This window comes from Hyperolius riggenbachi, chromosome 7 (assembly GCF_040937935.1).
Source record: "Hyperolius riggenbachi isolate aHypRig1 chromosome 7, aHypRig1.pri, whole genome shotgun sequence".
Taxonomy (NCBI): domain Eukaryota; kingdom Metazoa; phylum Chordata; class Amphibia; order Anura; family Hyperoliidae; genus Hyperolius; species Hyperolius riggenbachi.
Window position 1 is genome coordinate 25,274,034 of NC_090652.1, and position 23,955 is coordinate 25,297,988.

General features: G+C 42.9%; 1 protein-coding gene across 1 annotated transcript; it reads left to right on the top strand.

Annotated features, from left to right (window-relative positions):
• The first annotated feature begins 5,165 nt into the window (after positions 1-5,165).
• On the top strand, positions 5,166-23,629 carry LOC137525435 (indolethylamine N-methyltransferase-like). Its single transcript, XM_068246518.1, has 3 exons — positions 5,166-5,381; positions 21,084-21,291; positions 23,111-23,629. The coding sequence occupies exons 1-3, from the start codon at positions 5,231-5,233 to the stop codon at positions 23,532-23,534; spliced, it is 783 nt and encodes a 260-aa protein (XP_068102619.1). The 5' UTR covers positions 5,166-5,230; the 3' UTR covers positions 23,535-23,629.
• The last annotated feature ends 326 nt before the right edge of the window (positions 23,630-23,955 follow it).

Genomic DNA, 23,955 nt, shown 5'->3' on the forward strand with positions numbered 1-23,955 from the left:
TCTTTTTGATTTTTTTTTTCCTCTTGTTCCTGCTGTTCTTCTTATCATACCCTACATATTTGGTGCTTCTAGAATTACGATGCGTAATTACGCATTGGCATAATAGCTGTTCACCACTACACATGAGCAATACACTTGACCGGCTTTTGTGATTCGATCTCTGTCCGCAGCTGTGCCTGTGAGTATCAGACAGGGGTCCTCTAGGTGCTATGCTGCTGTATGGGCAGTGTAGCTTTCAACAAGAGATGGCAGTTACACTATTGCACTCGTGGGAGCCAAAGATGCCGTTGGGATTATCCAGTGACAATTCTGATTAGAAAAGCCTGCTTGTTTCCTCACCTGTACTCAGAATAAACTCAGACAAGGTCTGTCAGTAAGTGGATTTGATATCGGACTATCTTCATTTTCAATTTAACCATTTTAAACTGATTATTTTTTAATTTTTTTTTTACTATTGAACCGTTACTACTTAAAGAGAAACTCCAACCTAGAATTGAACTTTATCCCAATCAGTAGCTGATACCCCCTTTTACATGAGAAATATAATGCTTTTCACAAACAGACCATCAGGGGGCGCTGTATGACTGATATTGTGCTGAAACCCCTCCCACAAGAAGCTCTGGGACCGCGGTACTCTGGGCAAACTGCCACAATGTAACAATGTTCACAGAGAGGAATTAGCTGTTTACAGCTGTCTCTAACAGCCAAAACAGCTAGGAGCAGCTACATAACCTGCCCACAGTAAAAATGTCTGAATGTAATAAATGTCAGAATGTAAATGGGGGAGCAGAAAGATTTTACAATGAGCAAACACTGACTAAATCATTTATACATAATTATGGTAAAAAATGAAGCACTTTTTTTACTACATTATTTTCACTGGAGTTCCTCTTTAAAGAAAACCTGAACTGGAAATTAAAAGTCAAAATAAACATACACAAGTCATGCTTACCTCCCGTGCAGTCTACTTCTCAATCTCTTTCTCCTCTACCGCATCCTGTTTGTCCACTGCGATCAATGGAATTCTCTGTCCTCCATTTTAAAAATGGCCATTACCCTGGCCTGTAACAGCTTTCTGGTCAGCACACTGTTAGACTGTAACATCGCCCACTTGAGCCATAGGAAAACATAGACATTACTTGGCACAGCAGTTGTCCTCTCAGCTGTAACTTACAGCAACTGATAAATAACTGACAGCAACTGATATATTTCAGTTCTGACAAAATGTTGTCAGAACTGGAAGGGATCATTGTCAGAAGAAAATGGTGAGCTTCTGAGAGGAACTGATGGCAAGGTAACTATGTAATGTTCATTTGAAGTTACCTCATGTGTTTATTTTAAATAATTTTACTCAGTACAGGTTCCCTTTAACCACTTAAGGACTGCAGTCTTAAAACCCCTTAGGCCTCGTTTCCACTTGTGCGGCGTGCGTCTGCGAGACGCATGCCGGCACTGAGCGGGTGGGCGGGATCACAGGCGAATCCCATGAGCCGTGCCATGCACGGCTATGGGAATCGCAGCCTCCGCCGTGCATTCTGTGGGGGGTTCCGGCCGAATCGCTACCGCAAGCGATTCGGCCGGCGGTGCCTTTCTCCCCTATGGCAGAGTTTCCCCGTGCGATTCATGTGCGGGGAAACTCTGCGGAATCGCGGCGATTTCCGCGATAGTGGAAACGGGCCCCTAAGGACCAGACACTTTTTTTCATTCAGACCACTGCAGCTTTAACGGTTTATTGCTCGCTCATACAACCTACTATCTCAATGAATTTTACCTCCTTTTCTTGTCACTAATACAGCTTTCTCTTGGTGCTATTTGATTGCTGCTGTGATTTTAGTTTTTATTATATTCATGAAAAAAGTCATGAATTTTGTAAAAAAAAAAAAAAAAAGATTTTTTTTAACTTTCTGTGCTGACATTTTTCAAATAAAGTAAATGTTCTATATACATTTTTTGTGCTACATGTCTTTGATAAACAAAAATCCAATAAGTGTATATTTATTGCTTTGAGGAAAGGTTATAGCGTTTGCAAACTATGGTGCAAAAAGTGAATTTTCTCATTTTGAAGCATCTCTGACTTTTCTGACCACCTGTCATGTTTCATGTTTCATGAGTTGCTAGAATTCCAGGATAGTATAAATACCCCCAAATGACCCCATTTTGGAAAGAAGACATCCCAAATGTATTCACTAAGAGGCATGGTGAGTTCATAGAAGATTTCATTTTTTGTCACAAGTTAGCGGAAAATGACACTTGGTGACAAAGAAAAAAAAAGTTTCCATTTGTGCTAACTTGTGACAAAAAAATGAAATCTGCCACGGACTCACCATGCCCCTCTGTGAATACTTTGAGGTGTCTACTTTCCAAAATGGTGTCATTTGTGCGGTGTGTTTACTGTCCTGGCATTTTGGGGGGTGCTAAATTGTAAGCACCCCTGTAAAGCCTAAAGGTGCTCATAGGACTTTGGGCCCCTTAGTGCACCTAGGCTGCAAAAAAGTGTCACACATGTGGTATCGCCGTACTCAGGAAAAATGATATAATGTGTTTTGGGGTATATTTTTACACATACCCATGCTGGGCGTGAGAAATATCTCTGTAAATAAGATTTTTTTGATTTTTTTTTACACACAATAGTCCATTTACAGAGATATTTCTTCCACCCAGCATGGGTATGTGTAAAAATACACCCCAAAACACATTATACTACTTCTCCTGAGTACGGCTATACCACATGTGTGACACCTTTTTGCAGCCTAGGTGCGCTAAGGGGCCCAAAGGCCTATGAGTACCATTAGGATTTCACAGGTCATTTTGAGGCATTTAGTTTCTAGACTACTCCTCACAGTTTAGGGCCCCTAAAATGCCAGGGCAGTATAAGAACCACACAAGTGACACCATTTTAGAAAGATGACACCCCAAGGTATTTCGTTAGGAGTATGGTGAGTTCATAGAAGATTTTATTTTTTGTCACAAGTTAGCGGAAATTGATTTTTATTGTTTTTTTTTTCACAAAGTGTCATTTTCCACTAACTTGTGACAAAAAATAAAATCTATGAACTCATCATACACCTAACGGAATACCTTGGGGTGTCTTATTTCTAAAATGGGGTCACTTGTGGGGTTCCTATACTGCCCTGGCATTTTAGGGGCCTAAAACCGTGAGGAGTAGTCTGGAAACCAAATGCCTCAAAATGACTGTTCAGGGGTATAAGCATCTGCAAATTTTGATGACAGGTGGTCTATGAGGGGCCGAATTTTGTGGAACATGGACATGTGATGTATTGGGTGCGTAGACCAATAAGACCGCAATACATTCTTTTTGACTAGACCCATGTTAAGGAGAAGGCCCCACAAAATGTTACATTTGGAAACTTGGGGTGGTTTCCACCGAAAAGGCTTGGATTGGCGGTTGCGTATTGTGTTACATAACGGTTGGTCTCAGCCACAATTAAGTCGTAGAGTCCAGCAGTGATCAGAAAAAAAATTCGATTAGAGGGGAGAACAGATGTAAATAATGCACTTGGGAAGTGATCAGGGGGGGGGTGGGGGTTGAGGGCGATCTGAGGGTGTGGGCGGGTGTTTGGGTGCCCGCAAGGGGCAGATTAGGGTCTGATCTGATGGGTAGTAGTGACAGGTGGTGACAGGGGGTGACGGGGTGATTGATACGTGATCAGGGTGTGATTAGAGGGGAGAATAGATGCATGCAATGCACTGGCGCGGTGATCAGGGGGGGTCTGAGGGCAATCTGAGGGTGTGGGCTGGTTATTGGGTGCCCACAAGGGGCAGATGAGGGTCTGATATGAAGGGTAGCAGTGACAGGTGGTGACAGGGGGTGATTGATGGGTGATCAGTGGGTGATTAGAGGGGAGAACAGATGTAAACAATCTACTTGGGAGGTGATCTGAGGGCGGGTCTGCGGGTGATCTGAGGGTGTTGGCGGGTGATCAGGTGCCCGCAAGGGGCAGGTTAGGGTCTGATCTGAAGGGTGGCGGTGACAGGTGGTGACAGGGGGTGATTGATGGGTGATTGGGGGTCTGGGGAGGATCTGAGGGTGTGGGGGGGGGTGATCAGGAGCCCCCAGGGGGCAGTTTAGGACCTAATCTAAAATATATCGTTGAAAGAGAGTGACAGTCAGGGAGTGATTGATGGGTGATTAAGGGGGTGATTGTGTGAAAACAGGGGTCTGAGGGGGTGATCAGGGGATCTGAGGGGTGCTGTGGGCGATCAGGGGGCAGGGGGGATCAGTGTGTGTGTTTACATGCACAGCTGCCTCTTCCTCTGGTGGTTCCTCGATCACTGGGACCACCAGGGGAGAAGGCAGCCTGTATAATACACTTTGTATACATTACAAAGTGTATTATACGGTTGCTATGCAGCAGATCGGGAGTTAACAACCCGCCGGCGCTGCTAAATGGCCGTCGGGTTGACGTCGCGGGTGGGTGGAGCCTAATGCCGGCGGATGCATGCGCATCCCTGAGCGCGATTCCCAGCCAATCAGTCCCCCAGGAGCCGCCGATGACCGGCGTTATGCGGTCCTGGGGGTGCCACTTTGCCGCCGCCCATTGGTAGTGGGTGGTCGGCAAGTGGTTAATTACTGTACAGTAAGATTCTTTTTTTTATTTATTTTTTTGTGCTATTTTCACTATTGTGCTCCTTTTAGCTGGAGTTGAATCCGATTCCTAATGCACCATAAAAACAATTCATAACCAAAGGTAGTATTTTATTAGTATTTTTTTTTCCCCCTTAAAGTTGAATCTACCCTTAGGAGATCATTTTTCATCATCTTCTCTTTCAAACAACTTTTTAGCACTTTGCAATTTAAAAAAAAATACTAAAAAGTGGGTGAAAACATAGTGCTATCAAAATTATCTTGAGTATTTTTCTTTTCTTGCTAGTTGCTCTAAAGACATTTTATTGACAAGTTCTGAAAATACCTCTTGGGGAAAACTGGAGAAAAAGGTCATGCCTTATGGCCCAGACAGAGCATAACTATCATATGAAAGTGATGTAAATGATCAATGTATTCGTTTTGACAAGTTAGGTTGGTAATCATCACAGCTCAGTCAGCTGAAACCCTGTGACTGGCTTGTGAATGTAACAAACACTTCTGTGAAAATAATGATCACACAGTAATAGGTGTGACTCCCTGGATCTGTATGACTATAAAGGGAACACCGATGTCAAATAAGCAGAGTAGAAACTGGGAAACTAAAGTGAAGAAGATCCTTGCAAGATGGATTGTGGACGAAGGAAATTCTACCATGAAGATCCATTTGATTGCAGGACTTTCCTTGATACATATTTCTCGGACAAGCCAGACATGGTGTTTACAGATGATGGTTTGAAATGTCCTATGATGAATTTCCATTACGTGTTCAGCTCTGGTATGTAAATCACAGCTTATAGGCAATCTATATATATAAAATCGGATGTACAGTGGTGTGAAAAACTATTTGCCCCCTTCCTGATTTCTTATTCTTTTGCATGTTTGTCACACTTAAATGTTTCTGCTCATCAAAAACCATTAACTATTTATCATTTAGTGAGAAAAAAACTCCAAATCTACATGGCCCTGTGTGAGAAAGCGGTTGCCCCCCCTCTGTTAAAAATAAATTAACTGTAGTTTATCACACCTGAGTTCAATTTCTGTAGTCACCGCCAGGACTGATTACTGCCACACCTGTTTCAATCAAGAAATCACTTAAATAGGAGCTATCTGACACAGAGAAGTAGACCAAAAGCACCTCAAAAGCTAGACATCATGCCAAGATCCAAAGAAATTCAGGAACAAATGAGAACAAAAGTACTGTAATTGAGATCTATCAGTCTGGTAAAGGTTATAAAGCCATTTCTAAAGCTTTGGGATTCCAGCGAACCACAGTGAGAGCCATTATCCACAAATGGCAAAAACATGGAACAGTGATGAACCTTTCCAGGAGTGGCTGGCCGACCAAAATTACCCCAAGAGCGCAGAGAAAACTCATCCGAGAGGCCACAAAAGACCCCAGGACAACATCTAAAGAACTGCAGGCCTCACTTACCTCAATTAAGATCATTGTTCACGACTCCACCACAAGAAAGAGACTGCGCAAAAACGGTCTGCATGGCAGATATCCAAGGCGCAAACCACTTTTAAGCAAAAAGAATATTAAGGCTCGTCTCAAGTTTGCTAAAAAAAAACCATCTCAATGATTGGGAAGGCTTTTGGAAAAATACCTTGTGGACCGAAGAGACAAAAGTTGAACTTTTTGGAAGGTGCGTGTCCCGTTACATCTGGCATAGAAGTAACACAGCATTTCAGCAAAAGAACATCATACCAACAGTAAAATATGGTGGTGGTAGTGTGATGGTCTGGGGTTGTTTTGCTGCTTCAGGACCTGGAAGGCTTGCTGTGGTAGATGGAACCATGAATTCTACTGTCTACCAAAAAATCCTGAAGGAGAATGTCCGGCCATCTGTTCGTCAACTCAAGCTGAAGCGATCTTGGGTGCTGCAGCAGGACAATGACCCAAAACACACCATCAAATCCACCTCTGAATGGCTGAAGAAAAACAAAATGAAGACTTTGGAGTGGCCTAGTCAAAGTCCTGACCTGAATCCTATTGAGATGTTGTGGCATGACCTTAAAAAGGCGGTTCATGCTAGAAAACCCTCAAATAAAGCTGAATTACAACAATTCTGCAAAGATGAGTGGGCCAAAATTCCTCCAGAGCGCTGTAAAAGACTCGTTGCAAGTTATCGCAAACGCTTGATTGCAGTTATTGCTGCTAAGGGTGGCCCAACCAGTTATTAGGTTAAGGGGGCAATTTCTTTTTCACACAGGGCCATGTAGGTTTTGAGTTATTTTTCTCACTAAATAATAAAAACCATCATTTTAAAACTGCATTTTGTGTTCAATTAGGTTATCTTTGACTAATAGTTAACGGTTTTTAATGAGCAGAAACATTTAAGTGTGACAAACATGCAAAAGAATAGGAAATCAGGAAGGGGGCAAATAGTTTTTCACACCACTGTATGTGTGTATGTATGTATGTATGTGTGTATGTATGTATGTATGTGTGTATGTATGTATGTATGTGTGTGTGTATGCGCCGCGATCACTCGAAAACGCCTTGACCGATTTGAACGAAACTTGGTATACAGATCCCTTACTACCTGGGATGATATGTTCTGGGGTCTCGCGTCCCCCCTGCTTACCTGGGTGGAGCTGCAAACAGCAAATCAGATTTCCCCAAATGTAAAAGGCTTCCATTCTCACAGTAATCAAGCCACAGTCTCCACACTTGGCGCATTTGGTCACTTACTGACTGAGGTTACAAATCCAAGATAAGTGGGCGAAGCATAAAAGAGTCAATCCAATTTCAGCCATTAATTTTAAATAGAAAAATGTTAACTGGTGCCATTCTTAGACTATTAATCTCACGGGTCTCAAACTTTGCACAGTTTGTCACTGGGTGAATGGTATTAATATTCAGGAAAGTGGGAGGAGCCTACAAAAGCCAATCAAAAAACACCTGTTGATTTTTAAGGGGAATATTTAAACGGCAGCCATTCTTGCACTGTTAATGGCAGAGGCTTCAAACTACAATGCTACAGTCGGTCATTGGGTGATTGGGGTTGAAATTCACTAAAGGGGCGGAGACACAAACAGCCAATCAGATTTGTTTTTATTGATGCCAAGGACCTGAAAGCTCGCAAACTTGGTCATTGAGTGACTATGTGTCAAGGTTACAAAAAGTGGGCAGAGCCAAAAACAAATTTCACAGGGAAAATATAAACTGCAGCCATTCTTACACAGGGTTTTCAAACTTTGCCAGGTTGGTCACTTGGTGAATGGGATTAATATTCAAGAAAGTGGGTGGAGCCTACAACAGCCAATTAAAAAACACATATTAATTTTCAAGGGGAATATTTACATTGCTGCCATTCTTACACTCTTAATGGCAGAATTCTGGAAAGGGGGCAGAGCCACAAACAGCAAATCAGATTTGTTTAATTTCTATGGGAATATACAAATATTGATACCAAGGACCCCAAAGCTCATAAACTTGGTCATTGAGTGACTGCATGTCAAGGTCAGAAAAAGTAGGCGGAGCCAATAACTACACTTTTTACATGGTAAAATATAAACTGCAGCTTTTTTACACTGTTAATGGCAGTGTTCTCAATCTTTACACAAATCAATTCTGATTCTGATTCTGATTCTGATTGATAAAAAGTAAAACAACCATGTATGTTTTTTGCTATGTTTGTATTAGTTAACTGTATGTGTATGCTGAAATGTTCTCTGTTTTTGGTGGGTTGTACCCGGAATTGGTTTTGGCGCATACAGGGTCGTTGATGAAAAACAAGAAAGAGCACGGTTAAGCATGGTACATACGTAGACATGGGACAGGCATACATAGGACAACATTGCAGCTTGTGCGTACAATTAAGCAGAGCGACGTATACAATTAAGCATGGTACATACATATAAGCAATAAAAGAAAAAATAAAAAGCAAAAACAGAGAGCATTTCTGCATACACATACAGTTAACGTAATACAAACATAGCAAAAAACATACACTGATAGCAGGAACAGAAAAGAGTGGGACTGGAGGAGCAGTGAGCGCTGCCATTTTCGGCACTGGACGCTACCCAGCGACACGCTCCCACCAAGACAGGTGCTACCGATTGTCCACGAAAGTAGAGAGAAAGCTGAAGGGGATCATGATGGAGGCGGACAGCAGAGTTCGCTTGAGCCAGGTTGCTTGAGGAGAAGCGCTCCTAATTTCAAAGTCTGCACGGCTGGGTAATGAGGGTGCAGACGCAGTGGGGGGCCCTTTGGTGCCAGTGGGCCCGACGTCACATCCCCAAGCTGCAAGATGTCCCCAGGCAGCAGCGGAGAACAGGGCAGCGGTGGAGGCGAAAAGTTGGAACGGCTGGTGCCGGCAGAAACGATGGCAGACCTGGAACCATGTGGACCATCAGTTGAGCCGACTACGTGGTGAGCCTCCTATTCCGGAGAGCACGCGGGTCCCGTACGCCGATGTCCCGATCAGCTGGAGCCGATGGCTGGTGAAGAGAAGACGAGCATGCCTGTGATCCTCACATCTCACCCCGGTGGCAGATGGGCTCAGAAGTGAGCAAAGGTGAGAGGTTACCTAGAAAAAAAGGGAAAAAGCCGGAGCCCTTTGGCCGTGGCGTCCGAATCCGGCGCCATCTTGATGACTAGTCAATCACTATCAAACAAGTTCTTCTCTAAGTCTGAAGTTTCAAGCTGTAAATCATTTAGTTTATATGGTGTTCAGGCACTGGCTTATCTGCGATGTATGAGCATACATCTATTTACATTAAATTCCACCTCTCAAAGACCTGCCCATATAGTCATGTTTTCAAGTTCCTTATGTAGGCATGTCACCACCATACTGAGTTTTGATAAATAATATCACTATTAGTTTCATCTGCAAAATTACTTTGTCTTCCATCTACATGGCATTGCTAAATAGATAAAGACAAGTGGGCCCAAGACTGACCCTTGTGGGACCCACTTCTAGCAGCTTCCAATTTTAAGCAAGAGATATTTCTACTTCTCTTTTCTTTGTATACCTGAGCCAGAAAACACTCAATCTACTTTGTGAATGTTTAAATATAAAATAAAACCATGAAATAGCTAAAAAGTCATTTTAAAGAGTAGGAGGAATAATACAATTGTTTATCTCATGCGTTTATTTTCACCTCGTGTTCACTTTAACCTTTTTGGGGCCACGCATGTAGAGCCTACACCGCACTTGTGGCTGCTCTAGGCTAATGTGGCATAGGATCTACGCTACCCGCCATTTCTGCTCCAGATGCGATCATGCGCACCCGAGAGGGGAGATTAAGCTGTCATATGACAGCTGACATCTCCGTCCAGTGATTAAAAGCCATTGCGAATGGCTTCTGATCACATGATCACTACGATCGCCGGCAGATCATAGTGATCACTGTTAGTGATGCGGCGATAGTGGGAGGAAAGAAGAGAATCCACTAACCTTCCTGCCATTCCCCGGAGATCGGCGCCCCCCGCCACTCTGGCCGGTATCCCCGCTATCTCTGATGTCAGTGCCGGGTTCCAGCTTGATGACGTCATCAAGCCGCGACCTGGAACTGAGTGGCAGTGCAAGCGGGGATGCTGGCCGGAGCTGAGGGGTCCACTGCGGCTCATTGCTGGAGCCTGGAAGGTGAGTAAAGGCTGCTGGCTACAGGCAGGACATCTGGCTACAGGGGGGGCACACAGCCCAGAAAGCCACATTGGGAATCCAGCTGCCTGACCCTCCCAAATGCCCTCCCCCCCTCATGCAAATTTGCCTGGTCCTTAAGGGGGATTAGGCAGTCGGTCCCCAAAGGGTTAAGCTTACAGGTCTACAGATTCCCAGTTCTGTTTTTTTTTTTTTTTTGAATCATGGAATGCATCCACTGTACACCAGTCATAGGGAACTGAGCCTGAAATAGAGTCACAGAAAATAAAACAAAGTGGCCTGTCACTAACTGAACACAACTCCTTTGATAAAAACAGATTTAATATCTCAGCTTTAGTTTAATCATTCGCAATCGAGTTCCCAACTTCCCAGTCTGTTCTTTTAGACATCCTATGCTCTTTTTTCTTTTAGAACTTCTATATTTGTAAAATTTGTTGTTAAAATGTAACTTCTTATCACTAGTGCTACAAAAATTATATAGATTCAATTTATACAAGATTGTATCTGAAAAATGATATCAGAGCAATAGGTGCAGACACTGGCAACATCAAACCATCGACAAAAAACACCAAACTACTAAGCAAGTATATGTCGCACACTAATAGTATAGAATAAAATTCATAGCAATTTGTTTATTGCAAAAATATATAAATTGTTTATTGAATTTTTTTAGAAAAAAGATTGGTAAAAGCTAATCCAAGCTTATATATCAGTGATCACCAAGCCACCCTTAGAATGCACCTGTATGCCCCATCCCTTAATATAAAAACCCTCGCCTTATATAACATAGACCATGGTGGTACTCCTCAAAGCCTCCAGTAAGAAACGTGAGGTATCCTGAGTATACTGTCGAAATGACGATCAGGTAAACATTTTTAATACTCTCACAGAGGCAGAAAGGTAGGGACCAATATGATCACGTATATATTGCCGCCAGTTGAATTTTCAGAACATATTACGCATGGTAACCTCATCACATATAATTCATATACTACTTGGGCCTTTTACAAACTTTCAGTTTGTGAAAACTTGAGACCTATTATGCTCACGGTATCCATACACACAAACTAAATTGTCCATACGAAAAGACTGTGGTACCATCAGAAAAAAGAGAGACGTTAGCATGCTTTCAAAAAAATACACCACATAATGGAATTGATTCCGGGTCTAGATTGAGAGCTGCAGCATGGATAGCATACATAGGTGTCTTTGTTGAAATAACAATGTTCATAGTGACCACCATCTGATCAGACCACCTTATGTCTAAGACTTATCTGATGTCTGAAACTATCTGTATAGTCCTCTTGATTAGCAAAATCTATACATTTCCAGAGATAGCGCTGGAACAGCAAAGCGCTCGTCCACCTGTCCACTCGCAACAGGGACTTCTACACAGATTGATATCCACAGATATGTAGCTTGTATATATACTTATCAGCTTGTTGTTGCGCTGTGTGTCTCCATAGTATTTCACTGGGCCCAGACTCTTTCTGTAGTTCAGCAGTATAGTTACCACGCTGACATGGCGGCTCGGCGTGCGGGTATGTCTGTAAGTCGCGCTAATGCATTTCGCCCCGCCCCCGGAGCTTCGTCAGAGCGTGTATTACGTAATTCCACATGGGTTCCGTATTTATAGCCGGAAGACGTGACGTCTATGGCATATCTCCATCGTTGTGGTGAGTTAGGTCTATGCATCCATTCTTCAAGTAATGGTATTTTAGCACCATCTTGTGGTCGCATCTCTATTTATAAAAAAGATTTCCATTGATATATTCTGTCACCATCTTGTGGTCATATATATTATTGCTATCAAGGTCCCACATTTTATTCACAGCTTGTGTAATAGGCCAATAGACTTCATACTCATTGCCTTGCCAACCAATCAAATAGATATATATCATTTTTAGAATGCCTATAAAGTATGTAGCCTAACTACTCCAATACTAGCCTTTAGCTGGACAGGATACCCATATTTATTTTAAAAAATGACCATATTTTCCCAAATTACGGCTATAAGTACCTTAATAGAGGGGAACAATATTTTTAAGGCGGAACACCTAATTATTCTCCCGCCCTTCTCCCCTCACCCTCCAGGAGAGCCGATAGCCCCTAACAATACAAAGAAAACAGTACCAAGGAACAGACAAGCCCATACTATAAAAACACTTTTAAATTGAGGTCAGTATTCAAGCCCTTTGGGCTCAATGTATCTAACACATAAATCCAATAGCTTTCCTTTTTATATAATTGTACATCTGTGTTCATATATCTAGTGCTGGGGTTCAGGTGATAGATGGCCTTCACCTTTAAGCTGGAGGGATCTGAATTGTGATGCTCCATAAAGTGTAAAGCAACTGGAGTTTTTTTCTTTTTCTGCATTTTCCTCTTTCTTTGCATCTATTATATTCCTTACATGTTCCTGGATGCGTGATCTCATTTCTCGTTTAGTTTTTCCTAGGGATGGGACGAATCCACAATTTCTTCGAATCCGAATCCGGATCCGAATCTAAAAAGGTTCTCGAATATCTCGAACCTTTCGAATCCCGAATCTAACGAATCCTGCACATACGAATTGTGCGATCCGTGGTATAGTTGCCCGCAGTATAGGTAGCGAGGTAAAGGTGCCTTCAGTATAGCTAGCTAGGTATGGGTGCCTTCAATATTGGTAGCTTTCAGTATAGGTAGCAAGGTATATGGGCCTTCAGTATAGGTAGAAAGGTATATGGGCCTTCAGTATAGGTAGCAGGGTATATAGGCCTTCAGTATAGGTAGCAGGGTATATGTGCCTTCAGTATAGGTAGCAGGGTATATGTGCCTTCAGTATAGGTAGCAAGGTATATGTGCCTTCAGTATAGGTAGCAGGGTATATGGGCCTTCAGTATAGGTAGCAGGGTATATGGGCCTTCAGTATAGGTAGCAGGGTATATGGGCCTTCAGTATAGGTAGCAGGGTATATAGGCCTTCAGTATAGGTAGCAGGGTATAGGGGCCTTCAGTATAGGTAGCAGGGTATATGGGCCTTCAGTATAGGTAGCAGGGTATATAGAGGCCTTAAGTATAGGTAGGTATGTAGGTAGGTATAGGGGCCTTTAGGTAGGTAAAGGGACCTTCAGTATAGGTAGCAGGGTATAGGGCCTTCAGTATAGGTAACAGGGTATATAGAGGCCTTAAGTATAGGTAGGTATGTAGGTAGGTATAGGGGCCTTTAGGTAGGTAAAGGGACCTTCAGTATAGGTAGCAGGGTATAGGGCCTTCAGTATAGGTAACAGGGTATATAGAGGCCTTAAGTATAGGTAGGTATGTAGGTAGGTATAGGGGCCTTTAGGTAGGTAAAGGGACCTTCAGTATAGGTAGCAGGGTATAGGGCCTTAAGTATAGGTAGGTATGTAGGTAGGTAGGTATAGGGGCCTTTAGGTAGGTAGGTATAGGGGCCTTTAGGTAGGTAGGTAGGTACGTATAGGGGGCCTTTAGGTAGGTATAGTGGCCTGTAGGTAGGTAGGTAAGTATAGTGGCCGGTAGGTAGGTATGGTGTCCTGTAGGTAGGTAGGTAGGTAGTTAAAGGGACCTTCAGTATATGTAGCAGGGTATAGGGCCTTAAGTATAGGTAGGTATGTAGGTAGGTAGGTATAGGGGCCTTTAGGTAGGTAGATATAGGGGCCTTTAGGTAGGTAGGCACGTATAGGGGGCCTTTAAGTAGGTAGGTAGGTATAGAGGCCTGTAGGTAGGTATAGGGGCCTTTAGGTAGGTAGGTAGGTAGGTAGGTAAGTATAGGGGCCTTTAGGTAGGTAGGTAGGTATAGGGGCCTTTAGGTAGGTAGGTAGGTACGTATAGGGGGCCTTTAGGTAGGTATAGTGGCCTGTAGGTAGGTAGGTAGGTATAGTGGCCGGTAGGTAGGTAGGTAGGTATAGTGTCCTGTAGGTAGGTAGGTAGTTAAAGGGACCTTCAGTATAGGTAGCAGGGTATAAGGCCTTAAGTATAGGTAGGTATGTAGGTAGGTAGGTATAGGGGCCTTTAGGTAGGTAGGTATAGGGGCCTTTAGGTAGGTAGGCACGTATAGGGGGCCTTTAGGTAGGTAGGTATAGAGGCCTTTAGGTAGGTATAGGGGCCTTTAGGTAGGTAGGTACATATAGGGGGCCTTTAGGTAGGTATAGGGGCCTGTAGGTAGGTAGGTATAGTGGTAGGTAGGTAGTATAGGGGGCCTTTAGGTAGGTATAGGGGCCTGTAGGTAGGTAGGTAGGTAGGTAGGTAGGTGTCGCTCTCCCCCCCCCCCCCGTGCCTCCTCCGCTCGCCCCCCCCCCCCCCCCCGTGCCTCCTCCGCTCACCCCCCCCGTGCCTCCTCCGCTCACCCCCCCCCCCCCCCCCCCCCGTGCCTCCTCCGCTCACCCCCCCCCCCCCCCCGTGCCTCCTCCGCTCACCCCCATGGCCTCCTCCGTCCCCCGTGCCTCCTCGCTCACCCCTGCATAAGTATCAACTCACATGTCCAGTGGAGCGCAGACAGAGCGGCAGACCTCGTCCTTACTTCTCGGTTCCCTCTAGTGGCCGGACCGGCTTTTACTGATGACGTCATTGTAAAAGCCGTCACTAGAGGGAACCAGGAAGTCAGCGAGAGGTCTGCCGCTCTGTCTGCGCTCCACTGGACGGGTGAGTTGATACAAAGTATGCGGCGGCCGGGCGGAGGAGGCGCGGGGCGGTCGGAGGAGGCGCGGGTCGGAGGAGGACGAGTGCGAGCGGCGGATGCGCGGCGATGCAGCATCGGGATTCGGCGGATTCGTAAAGTGGAAAATGGCGTCGGGATTCGAATCCACGAATCTCGAATATTTCCCAATATTCGAGGGATTCGTGGATTCGCCGGATTCGTCGTCCCATCTCTAGTTTTTCCTATATAGAATTTACCACATGGGCAGGTCAACTGATATATCACATTTTTGGTTTTACAGGTCATTGCATGTCTAATGTCATATGTTTTTGTTCCTTGTGTGGTCCATAGGTAGTAATTAGTCTTGGTGAAGAATTACAATGGTCTCTATGCTTTTTAGTCAATAGCATGTTTCGATCAGTTTTTAATGCTCTGTACAAGGCAAATTTTAGTAATTTGTGGGGATACCCCCTGGCTCTCAGCCTTTCCTTTAAATCATGTGCTTCTCTCTTAAATTGTTGTATATCGCTGCAGTTCCTGCGGAGTCTCAAAAACTGTCCAATTGGGACTGCTCTTTTCTGGGACTCCAAGTGTGCACTGTCATAGTGAAGTAATAAATTTCATGCCGTTGGCTTTCTATAAGTCGAGGTAATCAACCTATTACCCTCTTTTCTAATAGTTACGTCAAGGAATTCAATAGTTTGTTGATGAATTTTATATGTCAAATAGATATTATAATTATTGGCATTCAGAGAGTCTATGAATTGTTGCAAATCACTTTGATTCCCTGTCCATAGCATAAAAATGTCGTCCACATAGCGGAGCCATAGGGGGACGTGTTCCCTGAAACGCGGGTCCCCATAGACCATCTCCTCCTCCCATGCGCCCAAATGGAGACACGCATATGCCGGAGAGCACGCCGCCCCCATGGCCACACCTCTCTTTTGTCTGTAGTATTTGCCATCAAATGAGAAAAAATTATTATTTAAAATGAATTTTAGCAATTGTCCTACAAAGTCGTTATAAACATCCTCGCATGGATAATATTTGTAGAGAAATTTCTCTACTGCCCTCAAACCTACTTCGTTGGGGATGGAGGTAAATAGTGATTCCACATCTAAGCCTACCATAAGGGCTCCCTCTGGAACATGAACTTTGTTCAATTTCTCCAACAGTTGCATAGTATCGAGTACAAATGAAGGCAATCTTTCTACCATAGGTTTAAGTTTTTGGTCGACATATTGCGCTGCTTTCTCGGTTGGTGCGTTAATTGCGGCAATTATTGGGCGACCAGGAGGTCGTACGATATTTTTGTGGCTTTTAGGCTGCATATATAGTACAGGTACCACAAATTGATCCACGGACAGTGCTCTGTATTCACGCTCAGTGAGGATATTGTCTAGATATCCCCACTGTAATTTCCTGTTCAGATTCTCCTTAAGGTTAGTAAAAGGATTTATTACTACACGCTTATAACATTCACTGTCATTGAGCTGTCGCTAGACCTCGTCCAGGTACATCTCCCATGGCCACAGTACTATATTTCCTCCCTTATCACTACGTTTAATGATTATATCCTTCTGACTCTGTAATTTTTTTAGGGATTGTCTTTCTCCATATGTTAAATTATCATATTCTAAAGCCATCTCACCCCATGATGTAATTTCGCTCATTAGACATTCATTAAAAATTGATATATATTTGTTCTGCTGAATAGAAGGCATAAAGACTGATTTGGGACGCATATTCGTATGTAATGGTAGTTTTAGTTCCTGTGAACCCATCTCCTCCCTCTCCATCCCCTCAATCAAATCAAAATCATCAATGTCTGTTTGTCCCTTAAGATCATCATTTAAATCTATTTTCTCATCCTTATAGTACTTTTCCTTTAACAGTACTTTTCTCAAATATAATTGTACATCTTTAAAGATTTCAAACTGGTGTACTGTGTTTGTGGGGCAGAAAGTTAAGCCTTTGTTCAACAGGGAAATATCATCTTTGTTTAAAGGTAGCTGAGATAAATTTATTATATTGCCATTTTTCTTTTCCTGCTCCTTTTCATCATTTTCATCTATTTGTACTTGTTTCCTTTGTCCCCTTCGTATTTTTTGGGGGGATTTTTTTCTAAAAAAGCGCTCTGGCGCGTAACCACTCCCTCAGTGCGCCTCAAAATTCCTTTCTGTTGCTGTGACCGATTTCTACTCTGGCCGCGAGGAGATGGACCCCCAACTAGTCCCTCGACCTGTGATTCTCCCGAAGACGCCCAGCTGATCTTACGCCGCCTTGAACGACTCCTACCGCGTGGATTATTCTGATAATCTACAAACACACTGCCCGTGGAAAAATCGTCCACGTCTCTCTGATACTTTCTCTGTTTATTGGCCTTGATTTTTTCATTTTCAAGGTCTAGAGCTTTTTTAATTCTGCCATTGTACATTGCAAAATCATCAAAAGACTTATATTTCTCAAGGTCATTCTGCAATTTAAGTTGAAGTTTTTCCATCTCTATCAACTGAATTGTTTCCTCTTCTACCATCATTGTCATCACAAAGACTCCATTGCTTATGCAGTGTTCCTGCCATTGAGGCAAGAATCTATCATTTCTGAGATGTTCAGCAGGGATAATCCTTTCCCGTAACCCCCGAGGGATAATTTTAACCTTTATGTATTTTTTCATTGAGATTATGTTCCATTTCCGCCTCAAAATTTTAAGCGCAAGATCTTCATAATTTTTAAATAACTGACACAATGTGTCTAACAATATACATTTCTTTTTAAAAATGACGGATATAGATAACACCATGGCATATATCCCAATGTTAAATATAGTACATGAGGTGGAAGAGGCATTTAAAGAGTGTGGAAACCCTATAAAAAATCAAGGTAGCACTCCCATACAGGAAGATAACCAATTAGACACAGTGTGTCAGTTATTTAAAAATTATGAAGATCTTGCGCTTAAAATTTTGAGGCGGAAATGGAACATAATCTCAATGAAAAAATTTTCAGATATCAGATAAGTCTTAGACATAAGGTGGTCTGATCAGATGGTGGTCACTATGAACATGTTATTTCAACAAAGACACCTATGTATGCTATCTATGCTGCAGCTCTCAATTTAGACCCGGAATCAATTCCATTATGTGGTGTATTTTTTTGAAAGCATGCTAACGTCTCTCTTTTTTCTGATGGTACCACAGTCTTTTCGTATGGACAATTCAGTTTGTGTGTATGGATACCATGAGAATAATAGGTCTCAAGTTTTCACAAACTGAAAGTTTGTAAAAGGCCCAAGTAGTATATGAATTATATGTGATGAGGATACCATGTGTAATATGTTCTGAAAATGCAACCGGCGGCAATATATACATGATGATATTGGTCCCTACTTGTCTGCCTCTGTGAGAGTATTAAATATGTTTACCTGACTGTCATTTCGACAGTATACTCAGGATACCTCACGTTTCTTACTGGAGGCTTTGAGGGGTACCACCATGGTCTATGTTATATAAGGCGAGGGTTTTTATATTAAGGGATGGGGCATACAGGTGCATTCTAAGGGTGGCTTGGTGATCACTGATATATAAGCTTGGATTAGCTTTTACCAATCTTTTTTCTAAAAAAATTCAATAAACAATTTATATATTTTTGCAATAAACAAATTGCTATGAATTTTATTCTATACTATTAGTGTGCGACATATACTGGCTTGGTAGTTTGGTGTTTTTTGTCGATGGTCTTATCACTAGTGGGCTGTTTTAAGCTTCAAATTTTACTAGTCCTCTTCATGCTTCAAGCCCGTAAATACATCCCTTTTACACTTAATCGTGTCCAGAACATTTGAATTTGTCTTTATTTATATCTAAAATCTTTGCTTGCATAAAATATGTATACACTAAAATATTGATTCTTTTTTTCAAAGTATTACATTAATTCAGGTGTCCATGCCCTGAGTATATGTTATGCCAGCACCGGGAAGTTCGGCACAGGGCAAGCCAAAATTACAGCTCCCTAAACTCCACGGCAGCGTTAAATACTATTCCCCCTCTAAGTTGTTGCAAGAAGTAATTTGGGGTCTGGCAAGTTGCAACTTCTGGAGCCCCAAATCACTGTTATGCGTGTGTGTGTGTGTGTGGGGGGGGGGGTGCGCAGCATAACATTGCTGCTATAATGGTGCCCAACCTTGGTGCCCGGCCCTGAGCTGCTTCGCTATGAACTGTTCAGTCTCTCCCTCTATCCCTTTTATACACAGGTCCATCATCCAGATCCGGTGTTGTTATGGTAACAGTTGTTACTTGTTATAGAGGTGGGATTATATTGAGCAAACTTGTTAGATGACCCAATGCAGATGGGCACAACAGCTTGTTGTGCCCAAGAAAGAAAAATGTTTGTATATTGGGGGTCATAAATATTTAGCTTGGAGGCCTCATGGTTTTAGTTACAACCTCAGCTCTGTAGGTCTGCTCATATCAGTAATTTATTTATTTTAAATCTGCTATAGCTGAACCTTTTCTAACACAGGACACTACCAAACTTCTAGTGCTTGCCCTGATTAGTTCCTGACTAGACTATTGCAACTCTCTGCTCTGCGGCCTCCCTGCCAACCGTTTAACCCCGCTACAGTCCATCATGAACTTTGCTGCACGACTCATCCACCTCTCCTCCCGCTTCTCCAGCCCAGTCCCCGTCTGTCACTCCCTTCACTGGCTGCCAGTTACACATAGGATACAATTTAAAATCCTTACTCTCGCCTACAAAGCTCTCCACAACATAGCTCTTTACTATCTAAATCAACTTATTTCCAGATACCATCCTACATGCAATCTCCGCTCCCCTAACAATATCCTACTGTCTTCCTCCTTGATCACCTCTTCTCACGCCTGCTTACAAGATTTTTCTTGATCCTCACCCCTACTCTGGAACACTCTTCCTCAACACATCCGCCACTCACCCACACTTACTATTTTTAGGCGCAATCGGAAAACCCACCTCTTCAGGCAAGCATACTGCCCTACCTAGGACCCGGCCCACTAACCATCATTTCTACCACTCCACACACAGCTTCCCTTTGCCTACTGTCCTATACCTTAAAGTGAACCTCCGGACTAAAAATCTACTCAGCAGAAGTGAAAAGGCTTGGTGTTTCTTTAACAGCTTCACAGCATCAGAACTTTGTATTTCTTACCAAAGCATCATTTTAGCTGCATTTTTAGCTAAGCTCCACCCATCAAAGGAAACTGCCTGGGCCTTTTTACCCTGATGCTGTGCAAAGCATGATGGGATTTCCTATGTTGTTATTCATGTTGCCTAGCAACTGGGAGGGGTGATCAGCACACAGGACAGTTGGAACTGTGTCTCATGCTCCCTGTCACCTCCTTTCAACCAAAAAAATGGCTGCACTCATGAAATCAAACATTTGCCTGTTCTTTTAAAACAGGATGGGTAAGCGATTATATTACCTATCTATTTTAATTAACATAACTAATGTAACTGAATGACAGTATGTTTGTATAGGCTGAAGTTCCTCTTTAAGCCTTTAGAGCTTAGGGCTCTCTTCCCTTTTTTTTCTCAATGCCGTGCAATGGGTGTGCATGGCTCAATGCTGTGCAATGGGTGTGCAATGCACACCCATTGCACAGCATCCCCTGTGTAAAAATATGTAGTTATTTTTTTTACTGCATCAGCTCTTATCTACTCTTGTATTGTAGCAACTATTATTATTATTATTAGTATTTATATAGCACCGACATATTACACAGTGCTGTACAGTGTATATATATATTGTCTTGTCACTAACTGTCCCTCAAAGGAGCTCACAATCTACTTCCTACAATTGCCATATGTCTATATTATGTAGTGTAAGTACTGTAGTCTAGGGCCAATTTTAGGGGGAGCCAATTAACTTATCCGTATGTTTTTGGAATGTGGGAGGAAACTGGAGTGCCCGGAGGAAACCCACGCAGACACGGAGAGAACATACAAACTCTTTGCAGATAGTGCCCTGGCTGGGATTCGAACCAGGGACCCAGTGCTGCAAGGCGAGCTAACCACTACACCACCGTGCTGCCCACTAGCGACTGTTGTATTGTATACTTTATATACCCCATATGCTATTGTACAGCGCCAGGGAAGATGCTGGTGCTATATAAATAATAATAATACATTAATAACAGCTTCCTTACTAAGCGGCTATAATAATTTACTTTATTTGTCCTTATATAACCCTGCAGGTTTTGTGAAGGGAGATGTTTTGATTGATCTCAGTGTTGGTTCCCTCATCCATCATCTCTACTCAGCTTGTGATATCTTCAAGGACATCATTATACTGAAGGTCAATGAGAATTGTAACATGGAGACAAGCAAATGGAAAGACACTCGTACTGGTGCTTATAATTGGCAGCACACATCAGCCCATGCCGCCAAGTTAGAAGGAAAGAGGTGAGATGTTTTGTTAAGGCAATTCATGATGAAGGAACAAACGTCATATCCATTTCTTTTGTTTCAGTCGAGGAGAGATCTGAAAGCATCCATCTGAAAATGGCGCCTGTGAATAATGGCGCACAGTGTTGCCGCTAATCCATTTGCCGCTTATCGCTATTTAACGTTAAAGCCTTATCGTTATTTAGCGTTAACACACAGAACCCTCTCTGTACCTATCCCTAACCCATAACCCCTCCCTGGTGGTGCCTAACCCTAACCACCCCCCTGGTGGTGCCTAACCCTAACTACCCCCCTGGTGGTGCCTAACCCTAACCCTAACCACCCCCCTGGTGGTGTATATTGTACTGTAACTATACGTAATCTAACCCTACTCTCACACAGAGCCCTCCCTGTACTTATCCCTAACCCTAAGACCCCCCTGGTGGTGCCTAACCCTAACCACCCCCCTGGTGGTGCCTAACCCTAACCACCCCCCTGGTGGTGCCTAACCCTAAGACCCCCCCCCCCAGTGGTGCCTAACCCTAACCTTGACAGTGTTACATTAAATCCATTTACCGTTTTGCAGTTAAATTAAGTCTGCAGTTTGGCTTATGTAGGGCGCTATTGATAAATAACGTTAGTGTGTGCCACTATTGATAAATAACGTTAGTGTGTGCCACTATTGATAAATAACGTTAGTGTGTGCCGTTTTTCTTCTTTTTTTCCCTGTGCGCCATTATTTTGCATTACTAACGATAAATAGCGATAAGCGTATCTTTTTAATGCGGCGCCATTTTTATGCATAGGCGCTGTGCGCCATTATTCACTGATCCCGATCTGAAAGGAGCAGAGTCCTCCAGCAGCACAGAGGATTCACAGGAGGAGGGTTAAGTGAGGTCCAAGGTTCATGTGATAGGACAATGCCAGGATCTGTTTAGAACTTATTTGCTCAGTTTTGCTGTGTTGTAAGATCGTCAGGGCAGCACGGAGGTGTAGCGGTTAGCGCTTTTGTCTTGCAACCCTGGATTCCCAAATCAAATCCCAGCCAGGGCAACATCTGCAAGGAGTTTGAATGTTCTCCCTGAGTCTGCATGGGTTTACTTCTGGCACTCCGGTTTCCTCCCACAACCCAAAAACATACAGATAAGTTAACTGGTGTCCCCCTAAATTGATGTGATACATGCCCTACAAGATACCAACCAACCCCGTCACTGCCACATAACGCCAGTCCTGCATTCCCTTCACTGGCTACCTATAGAATGGAGGGTCCTATTCAAGATCGGCCTACTGACATTTAAATCCCTGAATAATCTAGGCCCTGGATACATGAAAGATATGTTACAGCTGCGTAGCAATCCCCGCACTCTCAGATCCACAGGTTCTAATAATCTAGTCATACCCAGAGTCCACTTGGAAACTTTTGGTCCCAGAGCCTTCTGTCATGCTGCCCCTACGTTTTGGAACTCCTTACCTCAACAGATCAGGACAGCCCCATCCCTGGACGTGTTTAAATCCAGACTGAAAACCCACCTGTTCAGTCTGGCATTTGCAGAAATGTAACTTTTGTTGTGTGAATACTTCATCCTACTAATTACTGAATCTGAGAGAGCCTAAGCGCTTTGAGTCCTATGGGAGAAAAGCGCTATAGAAATGTTATTGTATTGTATTATTGTATACATACATAGACATTTGACTATGGTAGGGATTAGATTGTGAGCCCCTGTGAGGGACAGTTAAGTGATAAGACAATATACTCTGTACATAACTGTAGAAGATCTTAGTGCTAAATAAATACTAAATAATAATAATCTTAAAGCCTCTTTTATTTTTTCCTCAGTGGCCAAATTGAGGACAAGGATCAGCGTCTGAAGACAGCCATCGGTCACATCATCTCATGCGATTTTAAAAATGAGAATATAACTTATCCTGTTGTGCTTCCCCTCGCTGACTGTGTCACCAGTTTGTTTCTAACGACTGCCATCAGCAAAGATGAAGATGATTACATGAGGAACCTGGAAAAAATCTCAAAGCTGCTGAGACCCGGAGGCCACCTGATACTATTTTTGGTATTAAATGTATCTTATTATATGGTTGGAGGAGAGAAGTTTCATGCTTTCACTTTTGATGAAAACTTTGTGAAAAATGCTCTTTGCAAGCTGGGCTTTGTCATTGATTATTATGCCGTACAGAGGAGGAGGAGTGACAGCAATATAATTGATTATGAAGCTGTTATGTTCATCACAGCTTGCAAGGCCGAGTAGGTTGAGATAGCTGCCAACCGTCACCCCTAAACGTGTGCTGGTGTGCCGATATCTGTAGCTATAATCTGTAAAATGTAATAAAGAGTATGACTTTGCTTGAAGAGTTTTTACTTTTTTTAACAGAGTTATTATTTGTGTGCCCAATGGACACAGTAAAGGTTGCCTTAACCACTTAAAGCAGAATATAACCCTGCATTTCAACTTTGCTCTAAAACATTATTTACAGTATATTATATGCAACCAGCATTTTTTTTTTTTTACTAGACCAGCATTGGAAGGGTTACACAGGGCTTTAAAGTTCCTGGAGATTTCTGCAGACGCATCCGAAGCTGAAATAGATACATTTTGTTTACATAAATGTATCTAAGTGTTGACTGTGACTCACTCTCTCTCACTGAGAAGGAGTTGGAGGACAGCCAAA

What these genes read in the sequence shown, in the direction of transcription:
- LOC137525435 (XM_068246518.1), top strand. Translation starts at nt 5,231, where the DNA reads ATGGATTGTGGACGAAGGAAATTCTACCATGAAGATCCATTTGATTGC. An exon ending in CCATTACGTGTTCAGCTCTG is followed by an intron (nt 5,382 to 21,083) that starts GTATGTAAATCA and finishes ATAACCCTGCAG; the next exon opens with GTTTTGTGAAGGGAGATGTT. An exon ending in GCCAAGTTAGAAGGAAAGAG is followed by an intron (nt 21,292 to 23,110) that starts GTGAGATGTTTT and finishes TTTTTTCCTCAG; the next exon opens with TGGCCAAATTGAGGACAAGG.